Raw genomic sequence first — 27,225 nt, 5'->3', positions numbered from 1 at the left:
TTCTGGCCTCATTACGCTCTTGCTCAAGCGAAACGAGGCCGGTGAATAGCGGGAGAGGCCAAAAATCGAGAACCGTGCCAGCCGCCAAACAGTTTGCCTTGCAACCGTCTGCTCCCATAGGCGAAATCGGGATCTCGCCGTAATGTGGCGAGAAATCAATTATCACCACTTAAACTATATTTCCATACATTTAACGGGAGCCACCCCAATCCAACGACCTCCTGTCATTCAGCAGCATCCACAGCAAGTGCTCACGCTGGCGCTGATTAGCACTCCTTTTTAAAAACGTGGACCTGGCAGAAGGACTTCTGTAGGGAGCCGAGGAGGTGAGTAGCCACCTTTGATCACAAGAAAAGAGCCCGAGGGTGCTGGCCTTGCCACCCCAGTGCTCGGTGGGAAGTGGGGAACGCTAGAGATGGGGTATCCTCATCTGGGGTGAGCCACCATAAGAGTGTGGGGGTGCAACCCGGGGGCAACCACTCGGGGCGTCACCATGTCCCTGCCTGTCTTCCCCGCCGACCACCCATAACCACCCCACTGACTGTTGAGGCATCTGGCTGTGCGGCTGAAGGCTGTTGCTGATCGGGCAGTGTTCTTCAAACTTTTTTCCAGAGACCCATTTTTAGCAACCGGCCAACCTTCGGGGCCCAACCCAGCCGACCTTCGCGACCCACACCAGCCAACCTTCGCGACCCACGCCGGCTGACCTTCGCGACCCAGGCCAGCCGACCTTCGCGACCCACACCGGCCGACCTGCACGACCCACCATTTTCTCTTACCTTGTTTGCTGCTGCCAAAAATGGAGGAAATGGTTTTGGGTCCCTTTCGCCCTCGTACACATTCCTTCAATGGAAATTGTTGGATGAAGGTGAAGCCTTCCTGTGTCGGAAGTATGGGATCTCCATCTATCCAAAGTTCTGAATTTGTTTCCTGTAAAGTTTTATCAAATAAACCCCCACCCTGAACTTGTAAAAAAAGAAAAAATGAGTAAAATAAATGAAAAAAATGAATAAAACACCCCGAACTTGTAAAACAAATAAAATGAATGAAATAAATGAATAAATCAATAAAAACCACTCCAGAACTTGTAAAAGAAAAAGCTGCAACCATTTTTTAAAATAGTGGCTGCACTGCGCATGCGTGCCCGATTATTGGCGCGCATGCACAATGCGGCCAAATTTTTTAAACATGTTTGCGGAATGCACATGCGTTCTGATCATCATGCGTGCATACGCAATGCAGCCAAATTTTTTTTTAACATGTTCGCGGCCTCTTGCAGCCGGCGTTATGAAAACCCGGCTGATGCGCAGAGATTTGTGCGATCGGGAGGGCCGCTGACAATGGCTCCGCGATCTCCTGACACCCGCCGTGACTCACCCGCGGGTCGCGCCCCCGACTTTGAAGAACATTGTGATAGGGAATTGGCAATCATGGTTAAGTGAGCACTTCACAAATCACAAGCGAATAGCCGTGGGTGGGTGGGCCGTGTAGCATGTGGGAGTCATTGCCCAGCATCCCAATCACCTTGATTCCTGGACACTGTGCTTGAAACCTGCAATATCATGTATGCAGCAGCCAAAAGCCAAACAACCATGGGATGGGACACAGCTTTGGGGACATGTCCGTGGCCAGAAGGTGGGTGAGTTCTATGCCCGCTTTGAGCAGTCAGCCAATGTATCAGTGCCACCCGCCCCAACAGCCCTGGACACACTATTACAGCCTCAGAGATGAGAGCTGCCTTCTTGAAAGTGAATACGCGGAAAGCGACGGGCCCTAGGCGAGCTCTCAGAGCCTGCGCAGACCAGCTGGCGAGTGTATTCTTAATATCTACACCACCTCACTGCTCCACTCTGAGGTCCCCACCTCCTTCAAGAAGGCCACCATAATACCAGTACCAAAGAAGAACAAGGTAGAATGCCTCAACGACTACCGACTGGTGGCCCTAACGTCTGTTATCTTGAAATGCTTCGAGCGGCTAGTCATGATAAGGATCACTGCCAGCCTCCCAGACGGTCTTGATCCACTGCAGTTTGCCTATCACCGCAACTGGTCCACAGCAGACGCTATCTCACTGGCTCTGCAATCAACACTCGAACACCTCAACAACAAGAACACCTATGTAAGACTTGTGTTCATAGACTACAGCTCCACCTTCAAAACCATCATCCCAACAAGACTAATAACCAAACTCCGCAATCTTGGACTTGACCCCTCCCTGTACAGCTGGATCCTCGACTTCCTCACCAACAGACTGCAATCTGTCAGGATAGGCAACAGCACCTCCTCCACAATAGTCCTCAATGCCTGGGCCCCGCAAGTATGTGTGCTCAGTCCTCTACTGTACTCCCTATACATACATGACTGTGTGGCAAAATTTAACTCAAACTCAATCTATAAGTTTACAGATGATACGGCTGTGGTGAGCCGTATCTCAAACAACAACGAATCAGACTACAGGAGGGAGATCAATCACTTGATTGCATGGTGTACCGAAAACAACCTCTCTCTAAATGTTGGAAAGACCAAGGAACTGATCACTGACTTCAGGAAGCGTAGCACGACATACACACACCCGTCTGGCTCCAAAGTAGAGATGGTCGATAGCTTTAAGTTCCTGGGGGTCACTATCACCAACAGTCAGTCCTGGTCCACTCACATTGATGCAACAGTCTCTACTTCCTATGGAAGCTAAATAAATTTGGCATGTCTGCATCGACTCTCACAAACTTCTACAGATGTGCGATAGAGACAGTTACTATCTGGTTGCATCACAGCCTGGTATGGCAACTGCTCGGTCCAAGATTGCAAGGAACTGTAGAGTGTGGTGAACACAGCCCAACGCATCACACAAGCTTGCCTTCCAGACCCTTCCATCAGGCAGAAGGTACAGAAGTCTGAAGACTCACACATCTAGACATAGGAACAGGTTCTTCCCCACAGCTACAAGACTTCTCAACAACTTCCCCTCGGACTGATCTGTTCCCTGTAAGAACACTATTCACGATGCCCTATGCTGCTCTTGCTCATGTATTTACTTTGTTTGCTTTGTTTGGCCCTTTGTTCCGCACCGTAACCAATCACTGTTTGTCGATGTACCATTTGTCAATGTTCTCTGTTGATTATTCTTTTGTCTACTATGTCCGTATTCCCTCGGCCGCAGAAAAAATACTTTTCACTGTACTTCGGTACATGTAACAATAAATCAAATCAAAGAGTGTCACGGAGAGCTAGGCCAAGGGATTGGAGGTCAGCCTGTATTGTGGAAGGAAGTGACGGTGACATTATGCTGGTTGTGCGCAAGGGTTTAATGTATTTTACAATTCCCCACACTCCCAATGGTGCCTCCACACACACCCCCCCCCCCCCCCCCCCCCCCCCCCCCCAGTGCCACACATTGCCGGTGACATCTCCTGCAACGGTAGCCTCTGGGACTCCTCCAAGCGGCTATGGATCTGCTGAAGTGTCGCTGAAATCTCCCTCTGAATGTCCCGGTTGCTCTCTATCATCTCAATCAGCTCCGGGTATCTCTGTACCACAGGCTCAGCGTCAGGCTGGGACCTAGCTGGGTCCTGAGATCCAGCAGCCCTTCAACTGTTGTCTTGCCTCCTCCTGCTCCTAAATTCATGTGTATGTTCATATGTTTGTATGTTCGTGACTGTGGTTTAAAATACGTTTAACTGACGACGCCGAGGGCCTGGGTTCAATCCAGGCTCCGGGTCACTGTCCGTGTGGAGTTTGCCCATTCTCCCCGTGTCTGTGTGGGTCTCACCTCCACAACCCAAAGATGTGCAGGTAAGGTGGATTGGACAGGCTAAATTGCCCCTTAATTGGAATAAATAAATAAATAAAATATGTTTAAATTACTATTTAACAGTTAGTTGAAAACATATTGGAAAATGTTCTGCTAAGTGACCTACTTATGTGATTGACTGTTTCCCTCCATTGTTACAACAAAACCTAAGGATCAATTGGTTAAGATCAGCTTCTTGGTTTCCGGCAGATAGAACTGAGTGCAGAAGGGCTGTACCAGGCCCCGATTACCCCACACATGATTTACAATTCTCAATCATTTTGTGTGAGTAGGGTGGAACACCCCTCCCTCTCGCTCGCTGTGTGGTATCCAGCTGATGGCTCTCTTGGCAGCAGCTGGCTGGGGTCCTCCATGAATGGACTCGGATTCTGAAATTGCTGGGCTGTGTATCGTGTGAGCAAGATCCCAACTCCTTCAATCAGGGCCAGGAGAATTCCTCCCATCGTGGCAGAACCCACCATCGCCAGCAGACCACTTCTGGAAGCCAGCACTGCCCCTGTGAGTGCTCCGCTGGTGATGGAGTTCCTGGGATCCTCTTTGCTACGGAGTTTGACCAGGCCACAGTCAATGTTAGAGAACAGACCACCCCACACTGCAAAGCTAACCCCTAACTGAGGTGCTCTGATCCTCACAGCATTCACACTTCCCCTCAGACGTTGCCACACACTAACAGGAGCATTCCTGAAGTCTTTAATCGGCTGGAAACTGCCTCCTCCAATCGCACCCAGGTGAACCCACCACCACAGTCATCAACAATCCTCCTGGGGGAAGGCTCCTGTGCGTACTCCTCCATAACCCAAAGAGTGGCCCGGAGCCCAGCGGGGCAAACCGCCTCAGGGGAAGCAGGAGGGAGAGTCACTCTGACCTTCATGTGCACATGTTTGAAGCTTCATTTCAAAATTGCATTGGTGAAGGGCTGGTCATGGTATTCTCTGTGCTCTGAGATGGTGTAAGATCCAGTGAAATTGTTTTGTTTTCCCGAAGCAACAAAGTTTTATTGCCAGGTTATTTTACAAATCAGTTTGAAACGAAGCACAATTTTCTAATCATTGGGTGGAATCTTGACATCTTTGAAAATATCCTTATATTGGGAAAAATGTGGGTTCTGTCCCTTGACTAGTGAGTCCCACCTTCCTGCAAGGTCTTCCTGAAGCCATCCAATTAAGAAGCTTCAATGTGATGCCCTGTCCTATCAAAAAGGGTGGGAGGGTTCCTGAGGCTGCAGGAACATTCAGGGCATCACAAGATGGTGCCTTTGGAGGCGTGCATCAAAATGAAAAATAAGGACGGTCAAAGCAGGTTGGCCCCAGGAGATATCCCTTTCAGTGCATTTGTTTATGATGTGAGAGCACCTATCCTGCCCAGAGAGTCACTGGGGCATGGAACCTCCAGCTCCCTGGCTAGCTGCTTGGAGGCCATCTCTAGGTTCAGTACTCAGCGGGAAGCTGCTCAGATACTGGGAATATCCAGGGTAGTCCTTCCACCTCCCCAAATTATCCTTAGAATTGGTCATGATTGGCTACCAGTCAATAATGGGAAACTGCTTCCATTACAGCCACTTCTGGCAAGATCATCCAGAGATAGGAAGGGGCTGGTCTGCTGAGCCGCTGTCAACATTTCCTATTTTGTTCCTGGTCCTGCCTTGAAACCCACCTTCAAGGGTCTCATTAGATTCCGTCCATTGTCATTTGTGTTGGTATGTAAAATAGAGAGAAGCGATTGTTTGTCTCCACAGCACATGGGGCTCAAATACGTGAGGTTTGTTTCTCTTGCTCATAGTCATGTTAGGTCAGGCTGAATGTATTTCATCCATTTTTCTCATTTAGTTGCCTATTAATATCACCATTTAATATTAATTTATTTTCAGTTTAAAGACATACCCACATGATTTACAGCTTCACTTGATTTGTGGCTTAATGTTCTTCATTGCCCTTTTGCTTCATCATGTGTTCTGCCTTGTTTTCTTCATTTATGTTCCCCCATCTCCGGTTCCAGTTTAGTAAGCAATGGGTAAGTGTTGGCTTTGATTATTTTATACTTTATCTTCGTATTAAACTGTATTTTTAATAAAGAATGGATGCTCAGCTTGAACTCGAAATCTGAGTGAGAACTTAAGCTTTGATGGCCGAAGCAAATTTTGGGGTTTGTAATGGGATGATTCATTACAACCAAGAAATCTCAGGCTATCAGTGAAGCCAAATGCCAAAGACATTTCCAAACTCTGAGGCTGTACCTCATGTTCTTACTTTTGAACCTGGTTTATCTCTTTTTTTTAAGGATGTATACTGGTACTCAAAGGTGCAAAAGGAATAACAATAGAAATGAAACAATGTACAAAACTGTTTGTCATATTTCATAACACAGGAGTGAAAGAAATTATTTCCTCTATGCAGCTCCTGTCAGAAGTTGTACTGAAAATAATTGGTGATATTACATTTCTACACTGCATACACAACAATGCTGTGTATCCGTGTTGTACAGACATCTCCTTCATTGCCATCCTGCTCTTTGCCCTGGCCAATAACCAAGAGGTCCTTTCAATCCTCTGCAAAGCGGGCGGCATGGTGGCACAGCGGTTAGCACTGCAGCCTACTGCGCTGAGGACCCGGATTCGAACCCGGTCCCAGGTCACTGCCAGTGTGGGGTTTGCACATTCTCTCCGTGTCTGCGTGAGTTTCACCCCCTCAACCCAAAGATGTGAACTGGCCATGCTATATTTCCCTTTAATTAGGAAAAAAAAAAATAATTGGGTATTCTAAATTTATTTTCAAAAAAGAAAAAAAAATTCTCTGCAAAGCATTCTCAGTAGGGTGGCGTGATTGTGGACTTTGCACTTTTGTTTCTCAGAGCTGAGTTGCAGAACGTCTTTATAGAACAAATTAAGCTATTACAAGCATTTTGAAATAGTTTGTTTTAATAAATGTGTACCCAAAATGCATGATATTATATTTATTTTAGTATAATCCCTTTCTTTCTCATTTGGTGTTGATATCAAGGACTCCATGGTCACATAATCAAAGAGGAGATAGAAATTGAATAGAATTCAACATCATACCTTCATTTCAAACTCCATAACGTGAATATTTCCAATCATGCACAATATGGCCTCTTGTGCAATGCAGGAAATTTTCTGTAAAATCTCACCCACTTGATACTGCCTTGAGATTTCCACAGCTCACTTTGGACCTAAAAATACCCCAAGCGAGAGTAGATGGTGTCCAATTGGTTTGGGCTTGATTTAAATCTTAGTCATGTTGCGGAAAGAGAGTTTGATTTCCCAAATTTTTCCCTCCGCTGTTCTACATGTCTGGTCTCTGCTGAGCTAAGTACTGTCAATTGTGACTAAAGTAGGGCCCAACAACTGGCCTCAGATCCTGAGAGTTGGGGAATGGAGAAATCAGGTAGCATGCCGGCTCCTGTTGATACATTGGCACCTGCTGGACAGTCCGTGTGTGCATGAATATGTATCAGGATGGTTATAGGACTTAGTAACTTTTTAATGTTCATGGGATGAAGGCAAGTCCAACAGTTATTGCCCATCTCTAATTGCCCTCGAGAAGGCAACAATGAGTTGTTTTCTTGATCCTCTGTAATCCGCGTGGTGAAGTTACTTCTGCGATGCTGTGAGGGAGGGTGTTCCAGGATTCTGACCCAGCAAGAAAGAAGGAAAGGAAATATTTTTCCATGTCAGAATGGTGTGTGGCCTGGAGGGGAACTTGGTGGTGATGAACTTCACAAGTAACTCGCTCATAAGGGGTCTCGCAGCCAACTCCAATCCTGCCATAATCTGATGTCTTACTATGCATGCTTTCCAGCACCTTTAGTGTATAACGATTACATCTGGGGGCCCTGAACACTCCTTCGTCCAACATGTTTGCTATCAATCATAGTGTCCTACATTTCCTTTACACTGACATCAGCACAGACTGGAGCTCAAGCTCAGGACGTTCTGTAATGTGTGGTTAAGTTCCACATCAGCTGCTGCATATATCCAGCGTGCAATGGGGCACCAATTTATTTTTCCATACCATCTTTTTCTGATATGATAGAAAGAGTTTGAAAATCAGCGAAGCTCACAGTGTCAATAGATATAGAATGTAGACTTAACATATTGATCAATATTTAGGAGAAGAATGTGCATGATAGAATTTAGCAAAAGTAAGGTCATTTTCAGCCTGCATAAATTCAGTACTGTGGTATATTTTATTGTGATATTTAACTTTTGTTTTAGGAATGACCATAAATATTGGCTTCATTTTTGAGCTTTAATTCTGTAGAAAGTTGTGTAATTAAACTGAAATTAAGTCATCCATTCCGGTCTTATCACAATTTGAATACACTACAGGAAGTAGAAGCAACATGCTGCTCCTGTCATAGTGCTGGAAACTGGCATTGTATCGATTTGGATTTGTCCATAAGGCAACAGCACATTCTTAAAAATACTGGACATAGATCAGTGCAGTCGGAGTGTAACGCACAGCAAAGGACAATAACATGCATCTATATTGTGCTCCTCATGTAAAAGAAGCATATTTGAACACTCAACAAGGCAGAAAGGAGGGGCAGCACGATGGTGCAGTGGTTAGCACTGCTGCCTCACAGCATCGAGGTCCTAGGTTCGATCCCAGCTTTGGGTCACTGCCCTTGTGGAGTTTGCACATTCTCACCGTGTGTTTGCGTGGGTTTCGCCCCCGCAACCCAAGGATGTGCAGAGTAGGTGGATTGGCCACACTAAATTGCCCCTTAATTGGAAAAAAATGAATTGCGCACTCTAAATTTATTGAAAACTAAACAAGGCAGAAACATGGACACGAGACTTGAAATGGAGGAATTAGCGAGGGAGAAATCAAAGGCATAAACTAAGGTTTTTAAGCAGGATTTTGGAGGCAGGCAGAGGAGATGGGTGTGGCAAAGCAACGTAGTTTCAGGAGAGAATTCTTAAGGGCAGAACCTGCAGTGTCTAAATGATCAGGCCCTTATTGTGCAACATAGAGCATGGGGAGCAATTAGTTATTTAGAGAAAACTATTGACTGGGTTACCAGTTTGTATAAAGGGTAATGATTTTGCCCTTAAATGTTTTGGACTGCTTTAATTAAGAAATTAAAGGAAAATTAACTGATAACAGAAGAGTTTTGATGTTTTTAATGTTTGTGCCTGACAACCATATTTAAGGCCCCACGTCCTTGAATTTTGACAGGTTAGTCCTTATAAGTAAAACTCCCGACAAAAGACAGTCCAGACTACAGTGGCAATAATGTTGCTGCTATCATTGAAAGAGGGGGCCTTTTAGATTATTTATTAATCATAACAATAAAGCTTGGCAGTTTACGGGAACAAAAAGAAGAATACAGTTCTTGGAGAATGCTTTATGCGACTGCGTTGTTGCTAACCTTTCTGCTTTGTTGACAGAAAAATATTTAATTTCATCTGAAGTTACATTTATTTTCAGCAAGGATTCTGTGAACCCAAGTGAACTGCTGCTTGCTGTGTGAATGCACAGTCCCTTGTGCAGCTAACAATCAGGGTCTTTTTTTTTCACAGAACAGCTTAAATGACTTAAGAAAGAGAGTTGTCAGACATAAAATGTTGCATTAATTGAATCTTCTCCCAGCCTTTCATTTGCCCAACTGGATGGGTCTTTAGAAAAAGCACATGGTTGTCCTAATTGCAATGAAGCCAACAAAAAAGTATCCTTCACATTCCTGTGCCTGAATGAGGTCTACAACTCAATTCACCCACATAATAGACCTATTAGCTGCTTAACGCGACAGTGTACATGGGAAGCTTTCTAGCACTGAATGTAAAACAGCATTGGGTGGGGAGATTGTGTTCAAGGTTTTTCTCTATTTGAAATCCCCCAATTATAGTTTTTAAATGTGTTTGAGGTGGAACAAGACATTGTTTTCACAATCGCTTCTTCTTTTCCCTGTCAAGTTGCAACTTTGTTCTCTTTTTCAAATTACAGCAGCAGTATCACTCAAAGATTGATGATTTGATTGAAGAAACCTTCAAAGAAATGATTTCCCTCCTGGTTTCAAAGGTAAGAAATGGTTTGAGGAATGTGTCATTGCTGGTGAGTGTTTGTGCTTACTGCACTGCCTGCCTGTGATGGTGTGGCGAGCTTCGATTTGCTCCCAATCACTGCTCCAAGGCAAGGTGATGTCAACTCAGCCGCCTCATGGATTAAAACCTGGATGTGCTGGGGTTTAGTGTAGACCTTTGCAATCTTCAAAACACCTTGTAACCTCTGTGCAATAAACTGAGAGAATTTCTCTCTCTAATTTCAGTTGGCACACTAGATGCCACAAATTATACAAATCCCAGGGCCAATACTTGATTGGCTCTATATATACTAAAAATAATGTGTTTATTGTTCATCTTCCAAAGGTCGCAGAAACGGCACATTAGTTGAGTACTTCTGATCAAATGTGTCAAAGAGTGCGTCCTTTCTTCCTTTTTTGTGGGTATGAGGCAGTCAGTGATAATATCTAAATCTACGTGCTCAACTGTGGGGTCTACTGTGATTATTTTCTTCTCACTTTCTACTCAAGGTTGTTGATGATTCATATTGCAATGCTGTCTCTCAATTCATGAGCAACAGCATGCTACCTTATTAGCCAACAAAGCAAGAAATATCTTTGTTTCAGTATGTTGGCATTGGCAATTAACATTCTTGCATGGTTTATTGACCAGTTATACCATGGCTTCTTCATCATTAAAGGCTTAGCGTTCTTCATTGGTGCCATCTTTTGTTTATATAACTGAAATCAGTTTGGTCATCTTACTAACGATCACTCTTGATCAAGAAATACAGGACTACCTCCAGTCAGCATTCTATCTCATACTCCTTAGATTATCTATTAGTTGCCCTGCAGCATGGTGCAAAGCAGCTTATTAAATTTAATTTTGATGCTTAGAATATTAGGTGGTCAAAACTCTCAACAACTCTCTGCTAATTTTAAAAATGTAACTCACTGTCTGGACTGACGAGGCAGAAGAAGAAATGTTAAGAGTGGTCTGTAGTGGGTTCTAAAGGGGTAATTGGAAGAGCAGGGGAAAATGTAGAGACATCCAGATGATTGGATCTGGATGCCTGAAGTCATGGCTATCAGTGATCAAGCAGGAATGTATGAAAGCATCCTGGGGTCTGCAAACCCAGGGGGTCTGCAGGAGCCTTCCAGCGGGTCCACAGCAGGTCAAGCACATGTGTACAATTTGAAAGATGGTGCCTGCTTTTCCAATCAGCTTCTGGCTTCTCCGGAAGCCAGCCTCTGATTGGAAGAGCTTGGACAGAGGAGTGATGGGAAAGCAGGCCTTGAACCAGAACTTGGAGCGGTTGCTGGAGTAGATAGGGGGCAGGATGGCTGGAGTCACAGTGTGGGAAAGAGGGGTGAGTGAGTATGTGTGAGAGAGGGTGGATTCGTGTGTGGGAGGGTGTTGAGTGTGTGGTGGGGTTTAATTTGTTGGGGGTGAGGATGTGTGAAGAGGGTGTGAGTGTTTGTGAGTGAGTGTGTGTGAGAGGGCTGTGCACGGTGTGTGAGGTAGGGTAAGTGAGAGGGATGAGTGTGTGGGAGAGGGAGGTGAGTGTGTGAGAGAGAGAGACGTGTGTGAGTATATGAGAGAGAGCGAGACATGTGTATGAGTGCATAAGTGAGGAAGATGTGTATGAGATGGAGGTGTGTGTGTATGAAAGAGAGTGATGGTGATGAGTGTATGTATGTGAAAAGACCTGTGTGTGAGAGAGGGAAACGTGTGTGTGTGTCTGAAAGAGAGAGATGGAGATGAGTGTATGGATGTGAAAAGACCTGTGTGTGAGGGAGGCAAATGTGTGTGTCAGAGAGCGGGAGATGCATCTGTGTGAAGGAGGGGGAATGTGTGTGTGTGTGTGTGAGACAGGGAGATGTGTCTGTGTGAAGGAGAGGGGTGTGTGTATGTGTGAGAGAGGGTGTGTGTGTGTGAGAGAGAGAGAGATGTTTGTATGTGTGTGTGTGAGAGAGGGGGGGGGTGCTTGTGTGCAATATGAGTATCAGCTTTCCAGCATCATTCCTCCAATTAAAAATGATAAAAGGTAAAATATAAATATCCTTTAATAAGAGAACTTTTTTAGATTACCCACTCCTAAAGTGGCTACTACTTCCAGGAGTCAGTTAAGGGGCCATGGGAGGATGGATTGGCCAGGGGGTTAATGTGTAGCTGGCTAATGTATTTGTGACTGTGTGCCTCTTCCTAATTCCTAATATATGCATAGATATAACTATAAAAGTGGTTTACATTTGATTTCTGTGTTCATACCTATTTTGTAGCAAAAAAAAGGGCATTGACATGATGTGAATGTCTGGGTTTCCCAATGCACCTGAGAAGTCACGGAGGGTTCTGAGGCTCAAAAGGTTTTGGAAGCCCTACACTAAAAAACAAGTTTGACACAGCTGAGAGTTTGATCGGGTAGGGGTGTATGTAACACGTGAGAAGGCCACAGAGTGGGAAAGAAGCAAGAGAAGAATGATTTAACAGCCAGGATGAAAATATTAATTTGAAGTTTTGGATGGGAGTGATTGACAACCAGGATTTGCTGAGGAAAAGGAGACAAAATTGAGTTTTAAGGCGAGTTGAAATTTATGGGGAGTTCTAGAATGTGGGAGATCAGTCAGGAGAACATGGGAATAAGTGGCCTAAGTTATGCAGACACATTAGGGACAGACAGGGAGATGGAAGACTGGCAAAATGGCTGGGGTAGATGTCAGTGGAAGAGCCAAATGCTCTCCCACCATCATGCCATTTTGGCAGTGACAAGAAAGTAGATAACTCGGATGCCTGCTGGGAGGCCAATTGAGCCAAGCAAATGCTGATTAAGGGTACTTTTTCCCTTTATCCACATTTTGCCTGCATCGAAGAGCCAGCCACTAGATGGGGAGGCTGGCAGATCAAACCTGGCAACAACAGTACCAGCGCTGCTCAGGGACAGTTCCTGCCCACCCCAAGATACCCCAACCCAACTCGCCTCTCTTCAAGAGTGTTCAGTTACTGACACTCCCTCTCCCTGGAGCTGCAGCCTTCGTACTGAGCACCGTGAGAGGTGGTGCTGCTGAAGATGCCAAACTACAAGCCCTCTGATTGGACTGGCAGCTCGTGGGGGTAGGCCAGCTTCCTTGATTGGATGGCCACCCCAGCTATGACCCTTTAATTGGCTGCTACCAGCAATATGCTGGACTGGGTTCTACTACTGCCTGAAGTTTTGCCTGCTGCTTTCAGCTGTCGGGCGGGACCTCCAAGTCTGGAGATGACAAAGGGTTAAGTGAGGGTTTCAGTGGCAGATGGGTTGGTGGCAGGTGGTGCTCTTGGGATTGTCATAGGTTTTCTTTCTGTAGAGTCAGGTGGTTAGTGGTCAGACACTTCACGACGCCCTGTGCTGCTCTTGCTCATGTATTTGCTTTGTTTGGCCCTTGTTCCGCACTGTAACCAATTACTTATTGGTCAATGTACTTTGCCAATTATTCTTTTTGTCTACTGTGCGCGTACTGTGTACGCAGGCAAATACTTTTCACTGCACTTCGGTACATGTGACGATAAATCAGTCAATCAGTTTGAATTGAATAGAATGCTTAGGATTAGAACATTCTGGAATGGCCTGAGATTGGCATTCAAGAGATTAGGGACACCCCGATCTAAGAAAGTAAAAATAAGAAAAAGCCCCCCCCCCTCCCAACAGACACAGGAATCCCCCCCCCCCCCTGCCCTCCCACACCCCCACCCCTGCCCTCAATCCACAGGCAGGGGAACTCAACCTTGCACGGCTCCCACCAAAGGGATTCCCCACCATGGACATGGGGATTTCCCCCATTGCCACTGCGCCCCCCCCCCCCCCCCATTGGAAGCACCACCTCTCTAGCACTGCCCCCGAGCACACTGCTGCCTTGGGGCAGTGCCAGGGTACTGCCCAGGCTTTACACTCTGCCCCAGGGGGCTATACTTAGTTGTGCGCCCCAGTGGGTTCTTTTCGCCAGGTCCCCTTTTGCCTGGACTTGTTGTAAACCCCAGAGATGCAGCGAGGGAGTTTGCTTATTTGGGGGGGAAACGATACACCCGGGAAGCCTACTAATAATATATTTGTGTATGGTAATAGGGTTCCAAATCTTTCATGCAAAACCCATTGCATCATTGGCGAGTGGCAGAGACAATCAAAACAGGAAATCCCACCGGCATAAAAGCCTTTTGGGGACTCCTGTGGATTCTCCATCTCCACCGACTTTCATACTCACCAGAAACAGAGGCAGACAATCCCGGCCAATATCCTGAGCTTTGGTAACATTTAGATGAAAGAAATGATGCCTTGTCCAAGACGGGATCTCAGTCTAAGCATTCTTCCTCTTGAATCTCTGTTGCCTCAGGTTATTATTCTTCATCATTATGACTGGCACCATTGTTAGTCAAAAAGAAAATTAAAGGGAACCAAATAGGTGAAGTGAGCAGAGCAACGGGATACAAATTGAAAAAGGAATATTAGACATGTGGCTCAGCAGATATAGGCAGTGTATAGAACCTCCCTTGTTCTATAACCGCAGACTCAAAGTATTCCAACATGTTAAAAACATGCATATAATATAATATGCACATAGGAAAATGAGATAAAGAGGATGTATCTCACCTGAATGAATAATGTAACTCCATGCTAAATTTTGATGAGTGCCCAATCATTTTGCAGAGCTTAACCTCAAGTATTTTATTTATGCCATTGGTAACTAATTAAAATCGTAACGGTTTGGATGAAGCATTCGTTCATGCCCCTTGCTATGGCATACAATGCTGTAGTTACTTTCTGCATTTGAAGTATCTGTTTGCCACTGTACCACATGATATATAGTTCCTTATATGGTTGTAAACTTTTGTTCCCCCCCACCCCCCCCCCCGCCTCTCCCCCCAACCAGTTTGTGTTCGTACTGGAAGGTGTACTATCCAAGTTGTCAAGATATGATGAAGGAACCTTCTTCTCCTCAATCCTGTCGTTTACTGTAAGTAATCTGAGGAACTCATGCATTAGGGTTCGGGTTATTCTGTGAATAAAGTACTGCAACACCACTAATCGAATGGAAAAGCTATCGAATGGTGTTGGAAACATACATTTGGTTTTTTCCCACTCAGGATAAAGTCCTCTGAGGTCAAAGGCAGCCCTCCAGTTCTGGGTGCGAGAGGCTGGGAACTATTTTGAGGCCAGGACCTCATGTGGGCTTCCCAACCTTAGGTCATTTGATTCAGGCCAGCCCAATGCTGGGTGGTCGTGAAGCTGCCAGTTTACAGCAAGGTAGGAAAGAGGAGTCTGGGGTCTGGAAGGAGGTTGCTCTGGCTCCACAAAGATGAATTGGAGGTTACCTTTCAATTGCCTCTTTGGCTCTATCGCTGGTGAAACTAGCCAGAGAATGCACACCACATTCTCCCAGCCATTTCCATCCTAAAACAGCAGTCACAATCAAATTTTCAGATCGACAGTCCTGTTTCAGATGCCCAGCTGTAGGCTCACATAGAATTTTCAGCTGGCCAACTATCTCAGTTAATGGATGGTTAATTTGAAGCCATTACCCCATTTCAGCAAGTTAAAATGAACTCCTGGGTGTGAACCCACATGCAGTGAGGAATCTTGCTCCCATCAGGGCACATCTGGAAATCACCCTGATCACACGCAGTCTTTATTCTGTGGACAGGGGCGGGTGAGGTTCCTCCACTTCCAGCCACACTTGAAAAATTAACTCCTTCAGATTAATACTTTTCTGATCCCGAGATTATATCAACTTTAAGAAAAAATTCTTCTATATTTGCAAGGATACACTGAGGCCATACCACCACCTTTATTTAGTCCTAGCCAGCAGTGAATTTCTTTAACCCCTGGAGTTCTAAATTTTATATCCAATGGTGCAGTTCCACACGTTTGTAATGAGAGTTGTTTCAGCATAACGGACAAGTTCTTCCAGGCCTAATGCTTTGGACACTGGCACTTCCTCAAGTATTGCAACGTCACTCAGACTCTTTGCCCTTTCCTCCAGTGGCACCATGATTTTGACCTACCTTGGCTCCTTCAGGGTAGCGGCAGACCTGAGTGTTATGGTTTCATAGAACGTAGAACAATTCAGCAGAGAACAGGCCCTTCGGCCCACGATGTTGTGCCGAACTTTTATCCTAGATTAAGAACAAATGAAGCTACACCCCATCATTCTACCGTAATCCATGTACCTATCCAATAGCCTCTTGAAGGTCCCTAATGTTTCCGACTCAACTACTTCCAGGGGCAGTGCATTCCATGCCCCCAGTACACTCTGGGTAAAGAACCTACCTCTGACATCCCCCCTATATCTTCCACCATTCACGTTAAATTTATGTCCCCTTGTAATGGTTTGTTCCACCCGGGGAAAAAGTCTCTGACTGTCCCCTGATCATCCTATAAACCTCTATCAAGTCGCCCCTCATCCTTCTCCGTTCTAATGAGAAAAGGCCGAGCACCCTCAACCTTTCCTCGTAAAACCTACTCTCCATTCCAGGCAACATCCTGGTAAATGTCCTTTGCATCTTTTCCAAAGCTTCCACATCCTTCCTAAAATGAGGCGACCAGAACTGCACACAGTACTCCAAATGTGGCCTTACCAAGGTTTTGTACACCTGCATCATCACCTCACGGCTCTTAAATTTAATCCCTCTGCTAATGAATGCTAGCACACCATAGACCTTCTTCACAGCTCTATCCACTTGAGTGGCAACTTTCAAAGATCTATGAACATAGACCCCAAGATCTCTCTGCTCCTCCACATTGCCAAGAACCCTACCATTAACCCTGTATTCCGCATTCATATTTATCCTTCCAAAATGTACAACCTCACACTTTTCAGGGTTAAACTCCACCTGCTACTTCTCAGCCCAGCTCTGCATCCTATCTATGTCTCTTTGCAGCTGACAACAGCCCTCCTCACTATCCCCAACTCCACCAATTTTCATATCGTCGGCAAATTTACTGACACGCCCTTCAGGGGGCACTCCCTCATCCAAGTCATTAATGAAAATCACAAACAGCAGAGGACCCAGAACTGATCCCTGCAGTACGCCACTGGTAACTGGGCTCCAGGCTGAATATTTACCATCCACCACCACTCTCTGTCTTCTATCAGTTATCCAACTGGCCAAAATTCCCACTATCCCATGCCTCCTTATTTTCTGCATAAGCCTACCATGGGGAACCTTATCAAATGCCTTACTAAAATCCATGTACACCACATCCACTACCTTCATCCACATGCTTGGTCACCTCCTCAAGAATTCAATAATACTTGTGAGGCAAGATTACTTTGCCGACCACCGAAGTAAAACTAACTGGCCTGTAATTCCCAGGGTTATCCCTATTCCCTTTTTTGAACAGGGCACGGCATTCGCCGCTCTCCAATCCCCTGGTACCACCCCTGTTGACAGTGAGGACGAAAAGATCATTGCCAACGGCTCTGCAATTTCATCTCTTGCTTCCCATAGAATCCTTGGATATATCCTGTCAGGCCTGGGGGACTTGTCTATCCTCACGTTTTTCAAAATGCCCAACACATCTTCCTTCCTAACAAATATCTCCTCGAGCTTACCAGTCTGTTTCACACTGTCCTCTCCAACAATATGGCCCCTCTCATTCGTAAATGCAGAAGAAAAGTACTCATTCAAGACCTCTCCTATCTCTTCAGACTCAATACACAATCTCCTGCTACTGTCCTTAATCGGACCCACCCTCGCTCTAGTCATTCTCATATTTCTCACATAAGTGTAAAAGGCCTTGGGTTTTCCTTGATTCTACCCGCCAAAGATTTTTCATGCCCTCTCTTAGCTCTCCTATTCCCTTTCTTAAATTCCCTCCTGGCTATCTTGTATCCCTCAAGTGCCTTGTCTGAACCTTGTTTCCTCAGCCTTACATAAGTATCCTTCTTCCTCTTAACACGACATTCAACCTCTCTTGTCAACCATGGTTCCCTCACTCGACCATCTCTTCCCTACCTGACAGGGACATGCATATCAAGGACACGTAGTATCTGTTCCTTGAACAAGTTCCACATTTCAATTGTGTCCTTCCCTGACAGCCTATGTTCCTAACTTATGCACTTCAGTTCTTGTCTGACAGTATTGTATTTACCCTTCCCCCAATTGTAAACCTTGCCTTGTTGCACGCACCTATCCCTCTCCATTACAAAAGTGAAAGTCACAGAATTGTGGTCACTATCTCCAAAATGCTCCCCTACTAACAAATCTATCACTTGCCCTGGTTCATTACCAAGTACCAAATCCAATATGGCCTCCCCACTGGTCGGACAATCTAGATACCATGTTAGAAAAGCTTCCTGGACACATGGCACAAATACCACCCCATCCAAACTATTTGATCTAAAGAGTTTCCACTCAATCTTTGGGAATGAAGCCACCCATGACTACCACCCTGTGACTTCTGCACCTTTCCAAAATCTGTTTCCCAATCTGTTCCTCCACATCTCTGCTGCTATTGGGGGGCCCATAGAAAACTCCCAACAAGGTTACTGCTCGTTTCCTATTTCTGACTTCAACATACTACCTCAGTAGGCAGATCCTCCTTGAACTGCCTTTCTGCAGCTGTTATACTATCTCTAATTAATAATGCAATACCCCCACCTCTTTTCCACCCTCCCTAATCTTATTGAAACATCTATAACCAGGAACCTCCAACAACCATTTCTGCCCCTCTTCTATCCAAGTTTCCGTGATGGCCACCACATCGTAGTCCCAAGTACCGATCCATGCTTTAAGTTCACCCACCTTATTCCTTATGCTTCTTGCGTTGAAGTATACACACTTCAACCCATCTCTGTGCCTGCAAATACTCTCCTTTGTCAGTGTTACCTTACCCACTGCCTCACTACACGCTTTGACATCCTGAACATTGGCTACCTTAGTTGCTGGACTACAAGTCCGGTTCCCATTCCCCTGCCAAATTAGTTTAAACCCTCCCGAAGAGTACTAGAAAACCTCCCTCCCAGGATATTGGTGCCCCTCTGGTTCGGATGCAACCCGTCCTGCTTTTACAGGTCCCACCTTCTCCAGAATGCGCTCCAATTATCCAAATACCTGAAGCCCTCCCTCCTACACCATTCTTGCAGCTACGTGTTCAACTGCACTCTCTCCCTATTCCTAGCCTCGCTATCATATCGCACCGGCAACAAGCCAGAGATGACAACTCTGTCCTGGCTTTTAACTACCAGCCTAACTCCCTAAACCCGTTTATTACCTCCACACCCCTTTTCCTACCTATGTCATTGGTATCAATGTGCACCACGACTTCTGGCTGCTCACCCTCCCCCTTCAGGATCCTGAAGACACAATCCGAGACATCCCTGGCCCTGGCACCCGGGAGGCAACATACCATCCGGGAGTCTCGCTCGCGACCACAGAATCTCCTATTCCCCTAACCATTGAGAACCTATCACTATTGCTTTTCTATTCTCCTCCCTTCCCTTCTGAGCCCCAGAGCCAGACTCAGTGCCAGAGACCTGGCCGCTAGGGCCTTCCCCCGGTAGGTGATCCCCCCCCAACTGCATCCAAAATGGTATACCTTTTTTGAAGGGGAACGGCCACGAGGAATCCCTGCACTGTCTGCCCGTTTGTTTTCTTTCCCCGACTGTAACCCAGCTAACTCTTGTCCTGTACCTTGCGTGTGGCTACCTCCCTGTAACTTTTCTCTATTACCCCCTCTGCCTCCCGGATGATCCGAAGTTCATCCAGCTCCAGCTCCAGTTCCCTAACACAGTCTCTGAGGAGCTGGAGTTGGGTGCACTTCCCGCAGGTATAGTCAGCGGGGACACCGGTGGTATCCCTCACCACCCACATCCTACAGGAGAAGCATGCAACTGCCCTAACCTCCATCCCTCTTACCTGCTGCACTGTGGACCAACTGGAACTCTGCCCTCTGACTCTGCTTCCAGTCAGTTGTACTCTCTGTAAACACCCTGCTCCCGTCACGCTCTGAGGAAATGTAGGAAATTAAATGAAAAGGAGCTCCTTACTCCCTCCTCACCTAACTCCCTCAGTCACCAAACTCTCACTGTAGCACTCAAATGCACCTAAATTCAGCACTCAGTTTCACTTGGCTTCTTCTAGAATCATAGAATTTACAGTGCAGAAGTAAGCCACTCGGCCCATTGTGTCTGCACCGGCCCTTGGAAAGAGCCCACACCTCCACCCTATCCCCATAGCCCAGTAACCCCACCTGACCTTTTTGGGCACTAAGGGAAATTTAGTGTGGCCAATGTACCTAACCTGAACATCTTTGGACTGGGTGGAAACCGGAGCACCCGGAGGAAACCACGCAGACAGGGAGAGAATGTGCAGACTCCGCACAGACAGTGACCCAAGCCGGAAATCGAACCTGGGACCCTGGCGCTGTGAAGCAACTGCACTAATCACTGTGCTACCATGCTGCCCATTCTTCTGACTAAAACATCACATGAGGCCAAGGTTGAGTCTGAAGCAGCCAATGCATCCCCTGTGATGCATTGCATTCGTGCACTAATGAATCATAGAACCATAGAACCAATGCAGAAGGAGGCCGTTTGGACCATCGAGTCTTCTCTGACCTATCGAATGAGCACTCTACCCATGTTTACCCTGCCTATCCCCATAACCCCGTAATGTAACCTGCACATTCCTGGACACTAAGGGCAGCTTAGCATGGTCAATCCACCTAACCTGCCTATCTTTGGACTGTGGGATGAAATCGGAGCACCCGGAGGAAGCCTACACAGGAAGAACGTGCAAACCCAACATAGACAGTGACCCAAGGCCGGAATTGAACCCAGGTCCCTGGTGCTGTGAGGCAGCAGTGCTGACCACTGTACTACCGTGTCACCAACAATAAAACAATTCAAGGCCAAGTATGTTGTTAAATAGAAATATTATTCTGATGGTGTTGCAGCATTAACACAGCAGCTCAGAGTACAGGTGGAAGTTTCTGCCCACCAAGGAATGATCAGAAGTTTGCGTCCAACACACTATGGCAAACCTCCTGGTGCACAGCTCACCTTTATTTATCCTGGAGATGGGGGCTGGGAGGGGGGGTACTTTTATTTGAAACTACAATTTGTGTGGTTCAACTGCATCTGAGTTCACATTTCTGCTGGGGGTATCGGTTGCAAATCTGCAACAAACGTAATCTTGTAGCTCGCAAGAAGGACACAACAAAAGCAGTTTGGTGAGAAGGAGCTCAACGGGTCGACTGATTTTTCACAAGGTTACTTCTTTTCACACTTGTATGCAAAAATATTACCAAGTGCCATCATCTTTGTGTTCTCTCCTTCAGGTGAAAGCTGCTGCAAAGTATGTCGATGTACCTGTGAGTATTACTCCCTTGCAGTTTCATTTTAGAGTACTGATTCAGAAAATCAATGAGTGTTTGAAATTGACTCAACATCCTTGAAATAGGACCACTTTACATTAACTGCGGAAAACATAAATCACCTGGATATTCACAGCACAAAAAATCACCAGAGGAAAAAGCATTTTCTTCATTGCTCAGTTTATTGCTTCACTTTTTTACCCATGCTTTATGACGAAAAGTAAAGCTGATAATTATCCGGATTTCATTTGATCTAATGCAAGAAAGTGTGTATATTTTCCTGTTGGTGTTACCTGGATTGATGATAGTCATCTCTATTGATAGCTAAATTATGCATTATGGTGGACTAGGTGATTGGCAAGGTGCGATGAGGCAGGAACAGTCTCTATCATATTAATTATTCTTTATCTTGTTGTCTATCTAATAGTTTGTCAGAGATAGACACATTTTATGTAGTTTGGGAAGTGGTGGCAGGGAAATTCAATTTTAATTAAGTCAGATAGAAAGCCACAATAACCTAGTTTTAAAAACGGTAGCAAATACATAAATAAAAAAAGAATTACATCTCCTCAATACTGCTTGCAGCTTGATGGTCCAACTGAGGAATAAATATATTCCTATCTACCAGGAGATAAATTGAGAGATGAAGGCTGTATGTGTTCATTTACTCAATAAGCTGCAGTCTATCAGTTGTATAATACTACTCATGTTATCCAAAGTGTTCTTTCTGTGAAATGTTATTATTGAGCTATAAAGGGAAAACTGGATAACTCAGATTGTGTTAAAAAGGCTGAGCCTTTTGCTCTGGTTTCAGATGATGTCACATTACAAGAACAAAATCTAAGTAGTTTCTATCAATGATTTCAATCCTGCAGCTGTCTTGGAATCAGTCCATTTGCCTTTATTATCATATTAACTTTTATTACAGATACACAACCTGAATTCAAATTTCCTTAGAGTCAGGCGCGTCCTTCGGTTAAAATCGAAAGTAAGACAGCTAGTGTGTCTGGGAAATTGGGCAGAACTGGGCATTCCCACTGGGAGATGGGCCATTTCCTATGCTCTGCAGGATTAAACGCAGGTTGGAATGGCGAGATGGCATTACCCACTAAATCTAGTCCTGATTCCTGAGCACCCAGCGTATTGTGCTCGGACAAAAATTTGGTTTACCTTACTAGCGAATGGTGGAAGTCAGGGCCACAGTGTTCTCAGGCCTTCTTCTTGCCTGGACAGGCTAGAGGGTCAATGCAACTTCTTTGAAATTGAACTCTTGCAAAGGTTGACTGATTGAAGGACATCAGAATGTGGCTACCGCTGCTGCCAGCGTTGAACTGTATGTAGCTTCCCAGCACCACATTTCGCTCTGCTTTACTCTGGTTGGCCCCATACTGGTGAGAATGCTTCCTGTTTTATTCAATTTCCCCGTCTCTGCCAGTTCCTGGAATCTCCTGAGGACCGGGGCCTGGCCCACGTGGTAGAGCAAGATTGTGCATAACCAGGGCTACCATCCAAACATGAATTATTTTCACACATAAATTAATTATATTTGGTGCTGCATGTCCATGTCATCATCATGCCATTGTTGCAGGCTTATCACCCAGCCATTGTTTCTTCTTCAATGTGCATCGTGTGGAGCTTGCTGGAAGAGTGTCACTCCCCCTCCTTTTGGCTAATATGGATGGCACAATGGATGCCTGATCAATTCCTTATTGACGGATTAATAATTGTTAACTTCTCAGTCTCTGTTTAGCATGAGTTGCCAAATAGCATTCTCTGAATACAAAGGAAGATACCCGGTCTCTGCGGGTTAATGTTCAAATCCCACAATGGGCTGTGTTGTCTTGACTTGACTGAATGATGAAGTCAGGAGTAAGTTAAAATTGTCACTTGTATAGTTTCTTCTTGGATTTTTTAAGGAGACATTGTGATTCGGTGGGAGCGTCCTGCTGGTGTGATACAGGTGCCTGGAGTGGGGTGGATGAAATAGGACAGTAATATAAATCCGGAGTTCCTTGCTGTACATGTACACGATGATTCTCTTATCTGATAGACTGCTAGCATTAATAACTAGCACAAAATGTTGAAGAACTTTATTCAATCTGGTAATTCCTTGTTCATTCAATGTTAATGGATGCTCAGGTTAATTTTGGTTTTTGACAAGAGGATAGCACAACACACTCACCCCACTATATATGTAATTGATATTAAAAGGTCTTTTAGACATTGTTTCCTTATGAGGGAAGTGATCCATTTTTGATTGCGGCAATTGTAATTTAGAACCTGAGCACCATATTGAGTGCTGCTCTTTGCTTGACCTTGTTTGGGAGCAGATGGTTCAGTTACTTCAGGGAACAACATCAGTATCAGCCATATTTACCTCACAGCCCAAGTTGATAGGGATAAGCCCAGCTACTTAGAATTGTCCATTTATAGGTTCAGCTTCACTGGGGATGAAGAGGTGACAGTTATGTAATATGTTGTAAGCTACAGTATCTAAAACCAAAATACTGGAGATCTTCAATATACACAGAAAATGTTGGAAAAAAGTCAGCAGATCAGGCAGTATCTTCAGAGAGAGAAAAACAGAGTTGCCATTTCAGGTCATTCTGACAAAAAAGCACCTTTACAGCCGAGAAAGTTATACCCTCATAGAGGAGACATTTAGAAAAGTCTCTGCGCTGCTCAACTAACTAGTATTTGTTTATGTGTGTAGTACTGTGGCCTAAAGCACTATCACGTAATGTTCTCTGAACCTCTCTACCAGCAATGCCCATCCATTGATGTGCCGCTACTTTACCTTCAAGAGGAAATTCAGAGAGGGAGAAGGCATTGTTTTCTGGTGAACTAATGATCTGTGCATATGTATTTTGTGTTCATTCCCTTGGTGACCGTACCTAATGTGTGCCTTGAGGCTCAGCAGATCACTCGCAGATCCTGTCTTCCGAGTACAGAGGCGCCAGTGCATCCTCATTGGCAGTAGTAAGATTTAGGTGGTCCTGCACTTAAATAATAATAATCTTCCATATGAAATTACTGTGAAAAGCCCCTAGTCGTCACATTCCGGTGCCTGTTTGGGTAAGCCGGTACGGGAATTGAACCCCCGCTGCCGGCCTTGTTCTGCATCACTATCCAGCTGTCTCGCCCACTGAGCTAAACCAGCTCCTACACAGCTTCCTGTGCTAGATCATGAAATGGCCACATGATTGGTCACACCATATCCACTGTTGCGATGGCCAGCTGCCTATTTTTGCCACATCTACAGGCAATCAAAGAGGGGCAGCGATTGGGTGGGGAGGGACAGGAGCATGGTGGGGAATACATGGATGAAGCAAAATCCCAAGGATGAATTTAATGCTCCTCCTCTTGGCAGGGATGGGGGGAGGGATTGGGGGGGGATTTAATCTGGCAGGAGGATGGCGGTGATGATCATTGCAACTCAAAACTGGACATGCATGAGGTGCTGTGGGTCATCAGCAGCAGTAGAATTGTATTCAACTAGTAACCTCATGGGCTGGCACATCCCCCACTCTATCATTATCATTAAGCCGGGAATCAACTCGATCAGGAGCAACACCAGGCATGCCTAAAAATGAGGTATCACCCGATGAAGCTACAACACAGGACTATTTGAAAAATGAAAATCGCTTATTGTCACAAGTAGGCTTCAAATGAAGTTACTGTGAAAAGCCCCTAGTCGCCACATTCTGGCGCCTGTTTGGGGAGGCTGTTATTTGTGTGCAACAGACAGAGCTAAGCGGTCCCACAACCGACGGATCAGATCGAAACTCTGCAGTCCTCCCACACCCAGTCGTTCATGATGGTGAGACAATTAACCAACTCGCTGGGGAGGGGGCTGCACCATTAACCTCATCCTCAATGAAAGGGGAGCCCAGCACCAGTCCAAATGACAAGGCCAAAGCATTTGCAACAACCTTCAGCCAAAAGCACCAAGTGGATGATCCACCTCAGCCTCCTACTGAGGTCCACGTGATATCAAGAAACAGCTAAGGTATTGGATATTGCAAAAGCTTTGGGCCTAGGCTACATCCTGGCAGTAGTACTGAAGACTTGTGCTCACGAATTAACCATGCCACTAACCAAGTTAGGCCTGTCCAGCTACAACACTGGCATCCTCTCAGCAAGGTGGAAAATTGCCCAGATATGTCCTCTCCACTAAAAAGCAGGAGAAATTAAACTCAGCCAATTCCCATCCCATCTGTCTACTCTTGATCATCAGCAAAATGATGAGATGTGTCATTGACAGTGCAATCACTTGGCACTTAGATTCATAGAATTTACAGTGCAGAAGGAGGCCATTCGGCCCATCGAGTCTTCACCGGTCCTTGGAAAGAGCACCACACTTAAGCCCATGCCTCTATCCTATCCCTGGACACTAAGGGCTATTTAGCATGGTCAGTCTACCTAACCTGCACATCTTTGAACTGTGGGAGGAAACCGGAGCAACCAGAGGAAGCCCATGCAGACATGGGTAGAATGTACAGACTCTGCACAAACGGTGACCCAAGCCGGGAATCGAATCTGGAGCTGCAAAGCAACTGTGCTAACCACTGTGCTATTGTGCTGCCCAATAAGCAGCAATAATCACATACAATCCCTACAGTGCAGAAGGAGACCATTCGGCCCATCGAGTCTGCACCAATCCTCTGAAAGTGCACCCTCGCTAAGCCCATTTCCCCAATCTCTCCCGTAACCATACCCAACCTACACATCTCTGGAACTAAGGGGCAATTCACCATGGCCAATCCACCTAGCCTGCTCATCTTTTGGGATGAAACCGGAGCACCCGTAGGACACGGGAAGAACAGACAAACATCACACAATCACCCAACGCCAGAATCAAACCCAGGTCCCTGGTGCTGTGAGGCAGCAGTGCTGACCACTGTACCACTGTGCCCTGCTCATTGATGCTCAGTTTGTGTTCTGCCAAGGCCATTCAGCTCCTGACCGCAACTCAGCTTTGATCCAAACATGGACAAAAGGGCTAAACTCGAAAGGCAAGATGAGAGTGACTGCCCTTGACATTAGGGCAGCATTTAACTGAGTATGGTATCAAGGAGCCCGAGCAAAACTCTGTCAAAGAGAATTGGGGAGAAAATCCTCCGCTGAGTGGAGTCATACCTAGCACAAAGGAAGATGGCTGTGGTCGTTGAAGGTCAATCATCTCTGGACATTGTTACATGGCTTCTTTGGGGTAGTGTTCTCGGCCCAACCATCTTCAGCTGCTTCATCATGACCTTCCCTCCATCATAAGGTCAGAAGTTAAAATACTTCCAGCTGATTGCACAATTTTCAGTACCCTTCGCAACTCCTCGGATATCTTGGATAAGTGACAAGAAACAATCGCACCACACAAGTCCCAAGCAACAACCATCTCTAACAATATTGAATATATCCATCTCCACTCGACATTCAATGGCATTACCATCACTGAAGGCCCTGCTGTCAACCTTCTGCATGTTACCATTGATGAACCAGCCATATAAATACTGTGGCTACAAGAGCAAGTCAGAGGCCGGGAATTCTGCAATGAGTACTCCCCAAAGCCTGCCCACCATCTACAAGGCACAAGTCAGGAGTATGATGGAATGTTCTCCAACTGCCTGGATGAGTGCAACTCCAACAACACTCAAGACACTTGACACCATGCAGAACAAAGCAGCCCGTTTGATTGGCACCCCATCCAAAAAGATTTACTCCCACTCCCACCGACGCACAGTGGCTGCAGTGTGAACGATCTACGATATACACTGAAGCAACTCACCAAGGCTTCTTCAACAGCATTCTCCAAGCCTGTGACCTCTACCACCAGAAGGTCAAATTATCAGTTACATGGCACCATCTCATCCTGGAAGCTCCTCTTCAAGCCACGCACCACCTTGACTTGGAAATATATCGCCGTTCCTTTACTGTCACTGGGTCAAAATCCTATAACTCCATCCCGAACAAAACTGTGGATGTACATGCACCAACTAGGCTGCAATTGTTCACAAAGGTGCCTTACCACCATCTTCTCGAGGGCAATTA

At 45.6% G+C, this 27,225-nt stretch overlaps 1 protein-coding gene and 1 pseudogene across 31 annotated transcripts in view; one reads left to right on the top strand and one right to left on the bottom strand.

The window, feature by feature from the left end:
• cadps2 (Ca++-dependent secretion activator 2) overlaps positions 1 to 27,225 on the top strand; it is an 858,338-nt gene that overhangs the window by 746,176 nt on the left and 84,937 nt on the right. For 19 of the 31 annotated variants that reach the window (XM_038780116.1, XM_038780122.1, XM_038780121.1 and 16 more), the window contains 4 exons: positions 5,807 to 5,821; positions 9,778 to 9,852; positions 14,735 to 14,818; positions 21,145 to 21,177. In XM_038780116.1, the coding sequence (XP_038636044.1) occupies positions 5,807 to 5,821; positions 9,778 to 9,852; positions 14,735 to 14,818; positions 21,145 to 21,177 (207 nt within the window). The remainder of the gene's footprint in view (positions 1 to 5,806; positions 5,822 to 9,777; positions 9,853 to 14,734; positions 14,819 to 21,144; positions 21,178 to 27,225) is intronic. The other 12 variants (XM_038780126.1, XM_038780133.1, XM_038780123.1 and 9 more) reach the window with 1 other exon arrangement.
• LOC119954965 lies at positions 4,063 to 4,604 on the bottom strand (annotated as a pseudogene).

This window comes from Scyliorhinus canicula, chromosome 20 (assembly GCF_902713615.1).
Source record: "Scyliorhinus canicula chromosome 20, sScyCan1.1, whole genome shotgun sequence".
Taxonomy (NCBI): domain Eukaryota; kingdom Metazoa; phylum Chordata; class Chondrichthyes; order Carcharhiniformes; family Scyliorhinidae; genus Scyliorhinus; species Scyliorhinus canicula.
The sequence above is the reverse complement of the archived record's forward strand: the minus strand, read 5'-3'. Positions and strand labels throughout refer to the sequence as shown.